Source organism: Cornus florida, unplaced genomic scaffold, assembly GCF_030987335.1.
Source record: "Cornus florida cultivar Cherokee Brave unplaced genomic scaffold, ASM3098733v1 CherokeeBrave_3.0.0_Hap2_Chr03, whole genome shotgun sequence".
NCBI lineage: Eukaryota > Viridiplantae > Streptophyta > Magnoliopsida > Cornales > Cornaceae > Cornus > Cornus florida.
Window position 1 is genome coordinate 7,225,680 of NW_026775573.1, and position 11,586 is coordinate 7,237,265.

The following is an 11,586-nucleotide window of genomic DNA, read 5'->3' on the forward strand; positions in this document are numbered from 1 at the left end:
AAAACAATAAACAAGTTTTGAGACGAGGACTAAACAGGCTACAAGCCTAAATCTCCTCCATGTACATATGTTAAATGCAGACTTCCTTGTTTGGTTTTTAGCTTCACTGTTCCTGTTGTTTTGGTGGGTATTATGAAGATTATTGGTAGAGACAAGTTTTTTTTGAATGATTTTGGCTTGCAAGCTTAGCAATAAGTCACCACCGTCCAGCCTCAGGTATGCTTGAAGACTTGCAGCAACAGGATGAAAAATGGAACAAATGTTTATAATACAAGTAATAGTTATTTACAAAAAATATTTAAGATTGATAATTGGTCAAATATCACGAGTATCAGTGAAATTATTAATAAATGCTGAATTTCGTGATACATATCACAAATATCATATTGTGACTATTTAAACTTGTCAAAGTAATAATGAATTTAAAGAAATGTTACATCATATTGAATTTCATAAAAAGTCCCTCCATCAACAGAATTCAACTCCCATCCAATGGTTACATATATTGAAATTGAAGGTATAGATTAAGTAGCTAAATATTTTAAAATTATTCTAAAATGAGAGTAATCCAATTAAATAGGTATTTCCTTTTAATTTATGTGACCGGTTTGAAAAAAGAAAAAGAAGTTATATTCTCGTGCTAATAAGGGCTAATTAACAACTTAAATTGATCATTTGATAAAAGAGATTAGATATTGAAATCTGTATGATTGAAGGATAACTAAAGCATTAATGCTGAGTTTAGATGGGAAAAGATATGTAGCTTCAATGAGGAGGCAAAAGAAGAGAAGAGATAGCAGAATTACAAGTTTAGCAAGTAACAATATTTCTATCCAAACTAGAAAAGGTCAGGGATTGATGAAGATTGAGTACAGACTGCATAGTCTAATTTTCACTTGAGTTTTAATAAAGAATCGACCCACTCGTTAGTCATCTTGAATTCTCAGATGATTTGCATCAAATTTGACAATTATTCACAAACTACACATATCATTCAAATTCTAGTGTTTTAAACCCTGTGAAAATTAAAATTAGAATATTCAATTTTACGATGTGTTCTAAGAGGCTCCTTATCCATTTGGCCACTTTTCACGTAAATCTTGGGAACCCTTCGGCACTAAGCTACCGTGAGAGAGTAAAGAGAATCTGTCCAAGGACTACAAACAACACCTACCATTCGAGATTTTGTCTTTAGCTCAGAGCATAATTTCATGGCATTCTTCTATTGCTATTAGATACCAAATGCAGATACTGACGTTTAAACTAATGTTTAGGCCTGCAATTAGGGATGGCAACGGGGCGGATTTGGAGCGGGTTTTCCTAAATCCCGCCCCGCCTTTTTTAATTTTTGTCAAGTCCATGCCCGCCCCGAGACCCGCGACGGGTTAGATTTTCATGTCCAGCCCCGCTCCGTTGGAAAATACTGTGCCCCGTGCCCGCCCCGTTAACAAATTTTTTTCTCCCACGTTTTGGAACTTAAGCTCGTGCTATTTAAATGTGGAAAGCCTGGGAATGGCACAACATAAATGAAATTATGTATCCTAACAAAAATAAAAACCAAATCACAAAAAGTTCTAAACTTCAACTTTCACCATAACCAAAACAAAAACAAATTTAATACCAAGTTTACATCCCAAATTAGGATGTAAGAGATGAGCAACTCGGTAAGCTGCTAAAATAAGTTATTAATATTATATATATATATATATAATATAGTTATATGCTTAGCGGGGTGGGGCGGGGCGAGGCCCCTATGATATGTGTACTAAACCCTTACCCGCCCCGTGACCCACAACGGGTACAAAATTTGTGTCCATGTCCACCCCAACGGTATAAAAAGTGTTCCCATATCCATTATTAATGGGGCGGGACGGGGTGGAGCCCCGGCGGGGCGGTAAAAATTGACATCCCTACCTGCAATCTCTTCATATATTTCCACATAAACTCTTTCATTTGGTATCTTTTCATATTTGTCCTTGTTCTCCCTTGGTGCCTAATAAAAAAAATTGTTATAATTAAGCATATATGAAATAACACATTGTGCAACATATTCCAAGAAAAAATAAATAAAAGAAAATTGAAAAAAAAAAATATTGTGTTTATAAAGGACTTTAGCTATCAAAGTTAGGGTATCAAACCATAAATGGAAGAAGAAGTGAAGCTTTTCAGGACATGGTCAAGTCCATTTGCTTTGAGAATTGTTTGGGCACTGAAACTTAAGGGCATAGAATATGAGACCATATTTGAAGATATTGCCAATAAGACCCCTTTACTCCTCCAGTACAATCCTGTTTACAAGAAGGTGCCTGTGCTTATACACAATGAAAAACCCATCTCAGAATCGCTCGTAATTCTCGAATACATAGAGGAGACATGGAAGCAAACTCCCAGCTTATTGCCAGAAGATCCTTATGAGAAAGCCATGGCGCGTTTTTGGGCTAAATTTGCCGACGATAAGGTAACTAATTACTGTCTCATACACGTCTACAACACCAGTATTGCACCACATTTGAAAGCTCACAAGCCTCACGTGCGGAATCACACTGAGGCTTGTGGACTGTCAAATGCAATACTGCACTTGATCCACTCATGTCTTGATTGACTGCCCTTCGATCAAAATAGCAGTAATGTTTCACTGTTTCTATTCTAATTTTACTTTCATCCAAACAATTTACTTTCATTCATATATTAAAAATACGCATGTTTCATAGCTTAGTGATATAGCTAAAAACATCTATTATACAAACATTTACTGGTTTTTTAAACCTCCAATGCAGCTTATGCCATCAGTGTGGCAAGTATTTCTTAAGCAAGGGAAAGAGCAAGAGGAAGCTATTGCACCTGCTATAGAGAACCTGAAATTCCTAGAAGAAGAGCTGAAGGGAAAGAAGTTCTTTGGAGGAGAGAGTATCGGGTTTTTAGATCTTACACTGGGTTGGATGGCTAACTTAGTAAGTGTACTAGAAGAGGTAACTGGTCTAAAATTGATAGATGAAGAAAACTTTCCATTGCTATCAGCATGGATGGAAAATTTTTCTGACCATCCAATCATTGAGGAGAACTGGCCTCCTCATGACAAGCTAGTCACCAAGTTCCAAGCCATTCGCGAGGCGTACCTAGCAGCGGCTGCTCCTAAATGAACCAGTTTACAAAACCCTAGTGTGATCAACCTTCAAAGTTTATACAATCTTGTTAAAAAGAGATCAAATGGAGAACACCAAGTGATGTTTTTCTGTGTGTGCAGTTTTGAAGAATTGTATTTGGAATCATCAGAACACAGGGAATAATGAACAAAACTTGCATGAGTCTATCATCAACAAATCTCATCCCAATTTTGTATTTAAAGTTTATTTTGTTCTCAAAAAATGTGATCATATCAAAGCTGGCTAAATGATCAAATATTCAAATGTATCTGGTTAACACTAGGCCTTTGAACCCACCATTGCTTAATATCTGACTTATTTTTGTAATATTAGCACTAATTCTTTAACCCATATGCTAGAAATATGTTATTTTCATTCTCCTTTGTAACCTTTCAGTACTTTTGAATAGAGATTCATCTGTTCCAAGTTATCATAAAAGGCAATGCTTCAAACAGACACTTTCACTAGTCCAGCAAAATCTTAATAACACACTCATGGTTGTTAGGTACCATAATTGCAAAATCAAATCAAATCAACAAGACTATGTCGCAACTATTTAGGATCGACTACAATTTTGCTTCGTGATTTTATTCATGTTTATAGGAATGCTTTCATCTGTTCCAAGACTACCGAGAGATTCATCTGTTCCAAGAATGCATCAAGAAAAAGCATTCTCTTGAATCAGAGTTGTTTTTAACACAAAAATAACACAGCCGTAAAATCAAATCAATTCAACGAGACTTTGTCGCGAGTTTTCATAATAGACTACGAGTATTCATAATAGACTATAATTTTGTCTTGTGATTTTATTCTTGTTTATGGGAGTAAAACACGTGTTCTATGTTAGTTTTGAGCTATCTAACACAACCCACATTTTCATGAATTTAAGACCGTTTGTGTGAGGATAAGACACTAGACACAACAACAACTGAGCAAAACTATTCAAATGATGTCCTCAGCCAACGGGAGAGTCTAAAGAGCATCTCTCCAAGGACTACAAACAACAGCTAACATCCAAATTTCGAGTGTTAATCAGAGCATAATTTCATGGCCTTCCTCTATTATAATTAGATACCAAATGCAAACTCTAATAAGTTTATGTCGAGGCCTGCACTCTCTTTAATTAAATACTTGTTGGAATGAAACATACATGAACTAACATGTTGGACATACTGTATGTTATAATCAACAAATGAAACATATGAACTAACATTTTGGACAGACTAAATGTTATAATCAACTAGTCAAAATAAGAACCTTGGCTAAAGCCAAGAGCTTTAATCAACTAGCAGTAGAAGAAGAAAATGGTGCAACATATTCCAAGGAAAAATAAATAGAAGGAAATTGAAAAAGAAAATTGTGCTTATAAAAGACTTTAGCTATCACACTTTACCTATCAAACCAAAATGGCAGAAGAAGTAAAACTTTTCACGACATGGTCAAGTCCATTTGCTTTGAGGATTGTTTTGGCACTGAGACTTAAGGGCATTGAATATGAAACCATATTTGAAGATATTGCCAACAAGACCTTTACTCCTCCAGTACAACCCTGTTTAAAAGAAGGTGCCTGTGCTTGTACACAATGAAAAACCCATCTCAGAATCGCTCGTGATTCTTGAATACATAGAGGAGACATGGAAGCAAACTCCCACCTTGTTGCCAGAAGATCCTTATGGGAAAGAGCAAGAGGAAGGTATTGCACCGGCCACGGAGAACCTAAAATTCATAGAAGAAGTGCTGAAGGGAAAGAAGTTCTTCGGAGGGGAGAGTAGTGGACTTGTAGATATTGCAATGGGTTACATGCCTAATTTAGTAAGTGCAGTAGAAGAGGTAACTGGTCTAAAATTGATAGATGAAGAGAAATTTCCATTATTATCAGCATGGATGCACAACTTTTCAGACCTTCCAATTATCAAGGAAAACTGGCCTCCTCATGACAAGCTAATCACCAAGCCCCAATCCATTCCTGAGGCGTACCAAGCAGTGGCTGCACCAAAATGAACCAGTTCGCGAAGCTTTGTATGTGATCAACTTCCAAAGTTCATAGAATCTTGTCAATAAAGATCAAATGAAGCACTTCACAACAAGAAGTGAGGTTTTCTGTGCGTGCAGTTTTTTTGAATAATTGTACTTGGAATCATTAGAACAGAGGGATTTTGCTTTCGTAGTATTAACAAACAAAACTTGCACAAATCTCATCCCAAATTTGAATTTAAACTCAATTTTGTTCTAAAAAAATGTGACCAAATCAAATTTGGATAATTACAAATATTCAAATGTGTTGGCTTAGCAACAGGCCTTTGAACCCACTATTGCTTAATATCTGGCTTATTTTGTACTATTTACCCTTTTTTTTAACCATATGATATATATAGCTTATTTTCATCAATATTTTTTTTAACCTTGCGTACTTTGCAATAGTTACCATGAAATCCATCTATACCAATATTTCGACCTGGGGCAAAAGCCAAGCACACAGACACACTTTCACTAGTCCAACAGGTTTTGTTCCGAGTCCCAAAGTTTTGAAACTGGGGACAATCTTACATCCACACCATCCAACAGTTGGATGGAGAAGTTACAATATTGAGATTTTTTTGTCTATACAATTCAGTATGCATCAAGAAAAGACATTTTCTTGAATTAAGTTTTAAAATTTTGATTGTCTGTGTAAATAGAAATAGGTGTACATATATGAAGAAAACAAAATTCATATGCAGAAATGATCATTAGCATACAAGTAGGAGAATATATAGATCAGAAGAAGTACTTTGTGCAGTAAACAGGAGTATGAGGGGTCAAAAAGAAAAGAAAAAGATTGCAACAATATCACTGTTGGCCACAACTAGTAGGCTTAAAGGACACGGTCTTCTTTTGGAGGTCATCGCCTACCAAGAAATTCATCTGTGCCAAGTTTCCAAAAATGGCAACATTTTCAGACTGGGCAAAAGCAAAGCACACACCACTTTCGCTAGTTCTAACAAAGGTGTTCAATGGATTCAACTTCACATCTGCACCTTTGAAATGTGCTGTGATAATGGGAAGATCGATATCTTCCTCAGTCATATAGCACAAGTTGAGTTGCTCAGGGCCATCGACATGTTCTAGAGGAATTGCCTTTTTCACTGCTGATTCTAACCTAAGGTAAAGATCAGGTGGAAGAATTGTCAATGTTGTTCCCGAGTCTATGATGATGTTACCCTCCTCGGAAGAACCGGAAGCATTTGATAGGAATGAAGAATTGTAGAAGTCCATCCTTTCATTCCCAATTGAAATTCCTTACAATGTTAAGTAGTAGAAGGTGACTGGGGGTTTTGGAACAAGTGGATTAGAAACAACCCCAGCACCTGAAACCACCCCATTGTCACCAAAATTCAATTTGCTAGACTTTGACAACTGAGGAATGGAAGGAACCAAACAATAAGAAAATTTGCCGCCAATAGAAGAGCGCAATTGAGAAATAAGGGAAACATGTCCACCACCAAGGCCAGCAATGCCTGAACCATTCATACTGAATGTACCATCATTGTCATGTCCACACCCAAAAACTATTTTGGGGAGGGACACAGGGCGGCCTTTGGTGGAACCTAAAGTGACAGTATCGGTGGCAAGAACGCCATGACTGTAGGACATATTGCCATGTGACATTGACTACTGTCAACTTCCATGACCTGCTTGGCAAGAGGTTCTTTCAAGGGATGGCATTGATTTGAATGACAAGAAACCTCTTTGAATGTGAAAGAGTTCTTAGGATTAAAGAGAGGAGCCTTTTGCATGTAATAATCGTTACAAGGCTCACATTGTATCCATATAAGATCACTGCCACTATCAGCAATGGCTAATGCTTCAACAGGTGGTGTCCCACTTGATATTTTCATCAGGTATTCCCCGTTAGCAGTGATTATCTAGGTTGAGGCTCCGTTTGGAGGGACTGAAGTTGTAAAGAAATGACTGAGACAGTTCATTGAGTGTTGCAAAGCATAGGCTATGCGTTGTGAATAAGTCAAGGAAGGATTGTAGAATGGAGATTTTGGTGCATGCTAAAACCGCCATTGGAAACATTTTTTTTTTTTTTTTTCCCCTAGTTGGTACTCACACACACATACCTCCAGTGAGGTTTGAACCACTGACCTCCCTTTGGGAAGTAAGGGCTTGGTACCGCTAGGCCACAAGCAATTGGAAGCTTCTATGAGAGAGAATGTTGAGAGAGAGATGATCGATACTGTGCTTACTAATGCAATGGAGGAAAGTGAATGGGATGTTACAGAAGTGGCCATGAGTTGAGAGATGAACAAGTAAGGTTGGTGTGTAAAGAAAGAGACTAGAGAGTATTTATAGGTATAATAGGTTGTTTTTGCAGCATTATGTGATCCCATGACACATTTTCGTGATTGTCTTTTGCAGAATTTATTTCTTATCTATTCACTTGATGAATGGATTTTCATTGATATGAAAAATCAGTGAAATTTTTTACGAGGAAATGTGCATAAGTTGCAGTAGCTAATGCAAAGATTTGGAAATTTCCAACCTAATGTAAACTACGGGAAATCCTTCTTTATGCTCACTTTTGCTATTAACTCCACTTTGATATACTTTTTCTCCATTTTTAGGTTTATGTATTCCACAATTTTGGTTCTTAAATTACTTTGTCAGATTTGACATGAGTACTATATCTGGCGTAAACCAAATATTAGTTTTGATAATTAATTCAAATTTTCCCAAAGTCATAATGTTTTGTTCAAACATTTAGCCAAATATTTATAGACAATATCCTTTTCCCAAATCATAAATCCTGTCAAAACATAATCGTTTTTTCAATCAGGTTGTCTAAACATAATCTTGATCATGCCACTATAAATATTTAATACCAAAAGCAAAGGAACCTTGAGAGGCTGAATAATTGTTCATAAATAGTAAATGATAATGCAAGTACATGTTTCTTTTTTTGGTAAGGTAAAGTAAATGCACATACATGTTCTCAGGATAGTTCCTCATTTGAGGTTATATTAATAGTATATATATATATATATATAAAGCAAAGGGACAAAACTTAAAATCATGAGACATACAAGTGCTGTATAATTACTACACTTCACATTATCTGCTCTGTTTTTCTATATATATGCAAGGAGAGGATATTATTATGCCTATGGATTAGCCGATTAGGTATCATGACTTCCTTTAAAAAAATTAGTTTTTTTTTTTAAATCTTCAAACAAATGAGAACTCAAAATGGTTGAATTTTCAAATTTGTGTAGTGATTTGACCTTTTTTGGCCAAATGTTCTACAAACTTAAAGAAGATATATATGGCGGAGAGAGTATTGGACTTGTAGAAGAAGAACTGAAGGGAAAGAAGTTCTTTGGAGGAGAGAGAATTGGACTTGTAGATATTGCAAGAAAAATATAGCAAATTGATACTATGTTGTGAACAGCAATACAGAGAGCCATAAACAAAGGGAATAGTGATATCACCGTTGGTCACAACTAGCAGGGCTTGAAGGACACAGTTTTCTTTTGGAGGTCATAGCCTACCAAGTAATTAATCTGTGCCAAATTACCAAAAACTCCAAAGTCATTTGTGGACGGGGCAAAAGCAAAGCACACAGCACTTTTGCTCAATTTAACAAAAGTGTTCAGTTGTTTCAACTTCACATCTGCACCTTTGAAATGTGCTGTGATAATGGGGGCATTGATATTTTCCTTAGCATTGTAGCACAACAGGTTGAGTTGCTGAGGGCCACTGACAGGTTCCAGTGGAATTGCCTTTTTCACTGATGATTCCAACCGAAGGTAAAGATCGGATGGAAGCATTGTCAATGTTGTTCCCGAGTCTATGATGATGTTACCCTCAGAAAAACCAGAAGCATTCGATGACAATGAAGAATTGTAAAAGTCCAACCTTTCATTTCCCACAGAAATTCCTTCCAATGTCAAGTGGTAGAAGGAGAGGGGGGGTTTCAGAACTATTGGAGTCGAAACAACCCCAGTACCGGACACCACCTCACCAAAATTCAATTTGCCAGAGTGTTGAGAAGTGGGAGGAACAAAATGGTAAGAAAATTTGCCACCAATAGAGGAACCCAACTGAGAAATAAGGGAAAGTGGTCCACCTCCAAGGCCAACTATACCTGAACCATACTTACTGAATATACCATAATTGTCAAGTCCACACCCAAAAACTATTTTGGGGAGAGATAGAGGCCAGCGAGTGGTGGAACCTAAGGTGACAGTATCATTGGCAATAAAACCAAGACTGATGGACATATCGGCATAAATCATTAAATACCGGCAAATTCCATTATCTGCTTGGCAGGACCACCTTTGAAGAGATTGGCATAAATTTGAATGACAAGAAACATTTTTGAATGTTGAAGAGTTCTTAGGATTAAAGAGAGGATATTTTTGCTTGTAACAATAGTCACAAGGCTCACATTGTGTCCATATAAGATCGCTGCCAGTGTCAATAATGGCTATTGCTTCAACAGGTGGTGTCCCAATTGATATTTTCACCAGGTATTCTCCAATACCAGGGATAATCGCCGTTGAGGCTGCTTTTGGAGGGGCTGAAGTTGACATTAAATGGCTGACACGGTTCATTGAACGTTGCAAAGCATCAGCTATTCGTTGTGAATGAGTCAAGGAAGAATTGTAGAATGGAGATTTTGGCGAGTCTCGGTGGATGAGATCCACGCTAAAACCGCCACTGGAAGCTTCTATGAGAGAGATCATGGATACTATGATTGCCAATGCAGTGGGGAAAAGAGAATGCGATGTTATAGAAATGCCCATATCTCTCTTAGAGATGAACAAGAAGTAGATATAAGGTTGGTAGGTAAAGAAAGAGATTGTAGAGAGTATATATAGGGAGAATAGATAAATTTTACAGCGTAATGTAATGGCATATTGACAAGTCAATGCTAGACTTTATTATTAATATTATTATTATTTTAACAGAAGAGCAATAGAATATATTAATGATTCAACAGATGAAAATCATCTGTTTACATCAATGGGCCACATTTTTTATTCACTTATGCTAGAATAGCTTGACACATTTTTGTGATTGACTTTTTCCAAAATCTCTCTCTTATTTATTCACTCAAGGGGCAGAATAATTGCTCATAGATAGAACATGATAATTTACGTAAATGTTTTTTTATTTTTTATTTTTTGGGTAAGGTGAAGTAAATGCATATACATGTTCTTGGTATGGTTCTTTGAGGGACAATCTCTGTACTAATATTATTATTATTATATATATATATTGGCCAATAAATATATATAAATAAAGCAAAGGTGCATTACTTAAAGTCATGAGACATGAAGGTGCTGTATTACCATACTGTAAATTATGTACTGTCTTTCTATATAGATGGAGAGGAAATCATTATGCATATGAATTATATGTATTAAGATCATGAGATATGAAGGTGTTGTATTACAACACAGCAAATTTTGTATTGACTTTCTATATATATGGAAAGGATATCAGTATGCATAAGAATTACGTATTATGACTTTCTTTCCAAAAAAATTAGTGTTTTCTTTTTCTTTTCTTTTTTTTTTATTTTTTACATTCAGCCAAATGAGAACTCAAAATGGTTGAATTATCAAATTTGTGTAATGATTTTACATATTTTGGCCAAATATTCAACAAAATAGGGAAGTTATATATGTAAATTCCCTTTCATTCAATTGGCCTCCTTGTGACAAGCTAATCACCAAGCTCCAATCCATTCGTGAGGCGTACCTAGCAGCGGCTGCGCCAAAATGAACCATTTTGCGAAGGCTTGTGTGTGATGAACTTTCAAAACTCATACAATCTTGTCAATAAAGATCAAATGGAGCACCTCAGAACAAGGAGTGATGTTTTTATGTGTGCATTGTTTTTGAATAGTTGTATTTGGAATCATTAGAACAGAGGGATTCTGCTTTACATGACTTTATCATCAACAAATCTCATCCCAAATTTTAAATTTTAAATTTTGTTCTAAAAGGATGTGATAAAATCAAAGCTGGCTAAATTATCAAATGTGTCAGGGTTAGTACTAGGCCTTTGAACCCATTATTGCTTAAGGAGCTGAGCAGTGGGAATAAGGCTACTATGTGTAAAACACCTTTGGAGAATTTGTGACCCTAAATACTCTTATAGCTGGGTTAATTGGATTAGAGTTAATATTCTAAAAGGAAGGAGTACTTGGGATATCAATATTCCTCGAGATTGTTCCTGGACTTGGCGAAAAGTTCTTCAAATTAAGAGTGCCTTCAGACCCTGTATTCAGCATGAAGTTGGGGATGGCAGTGAAACTTTCTTATGGTTCGACTATTGGCAACTTTGGACCTAATCTGGGTTACCTAGGACTGGTAAAGTGAAAGATATCCTCCACAATGGGCAATGGATATGGAACATAACTCTTCCAAGATCCATTCAACTTCTATCT

At 36.2% G+C, this 11,586-nt stretch overlaps 3 protein-coding genes and 1 pseudogene across 3 annotated transcripts; 2 read left to right on the forward strand and 2 right to left on the reverse strand.

Annotated features, from left to right (window-relative positions):
- Positions 1–2,033: 2,033 nt before the first annotated feature.
- Positions 2,034–3,140, forward strand: LOC132298630 (glutathione transferase GST 23-like). Its single transcript, XM_059795031.1, has 2 exons — positions 2,034–2,458; positions 2,778–3,140. Exons 1-2 carry the CDS (start codon positions 2,144–2,146, stop codon positions 3,138–3,140), a joined length of 678 nt encoding a protein of 225 aa, XP_059651014.1. The 5' UTR covers positions 2,034–2,143.
- Positions 3,141–4,549: 1,409 nt separating this feature from the next.
- LOC132301017 (probable glutathione S-transferase) lies at positions 4,550–5,144 on the forward strand (annotated as a pseudogene).
- An 828-nt stretch (positions 5,145–5,972) lies between these two features.
- LOC132301018 (aspartic proteinase CDR1-like) lies at positions 5,973–7,420 on the reverse strand. Its single transcript, XM_059798315.1, has 4 exons — positions 7,250–7,420; positions 6,741–7,048; positions 6,427–6,654; positions 5,973–6,282 (listed from the first exon to the last, which is right to left on the reverse strand). Exons 1-4 carry the CDS (start codon positions 7,418–7,420, stop codon positions 5,973–5,975), a joined length of 1,017 nt encoding a protein of 338 aa, XP_059654298.1.
- A 1,209-nt stretch (positions 7,421–8,629) lies between these two features.
- On the reverse strand, positions 8,630–9,934 carry LOC132301019 (aspartic proteinase CDR1-like). The gene has a single exon (XM_059798316.1). It carries the CDS (start codon positions 9,932–9,934, stop codon positions 8,630–8,632), a length of 1,305 nt encoding a protein of 434 aa, XP_059654299.1.
- Positions 9,935–11,586: the final 1,652 nt, after the last annotated feature.

What these genes read in the sequence shown, in the direction of transcription:
- LOC132298630 (XM_059795031.1), top strand. Translation starts at nt 2,144, where the DNA reads ATGGAAGAAGAAGTGAAGCTTTTCAGGACATGGTCAAGTCCATTTGCT. An exon ending in CTAAATTTGCCGACGATAAG is followed by an intron (nt 2,459 to 2,777) that starts GTAACTAATTAC and finishes CCTCCAATGCAG; the next exon opens with CTTATGCCATCAGTGTGGCA.
- LOC132301018 (XM_059798315.1), bottom strand. Translation starts at nt 7,420, where the DNA reads ATGGCCACTTCTGTAACATCCCATTCACTTTCCTCCATTGCATTAGTA. An exon ending in TGGTTCAAACCTCACTGGAG is followed by an intron (nt 7,049 to 7,249) that starts GTATGTGTGTGT and finishes GCCTCAACCTAG; the next exon opens with ATAATCACTGCTAACGGGGA. An exon ending in ACCTTCTACTACTTAACATT is followed by an intron (nt 6,283 to 6,426) that starts GTAAGGAATTTC and finishes TCTTTACCTTAG; the next exon opens with GTTAGAATCAGCAGTGAAAA.
- LOC132301019 (XM_059798316.1), bottom strand. Translation starts at nt 9,934, where the DNA reads ATGGGCATTTCTATAACATCGCATTCTCTTTTCCCCACTGCATTGGCA.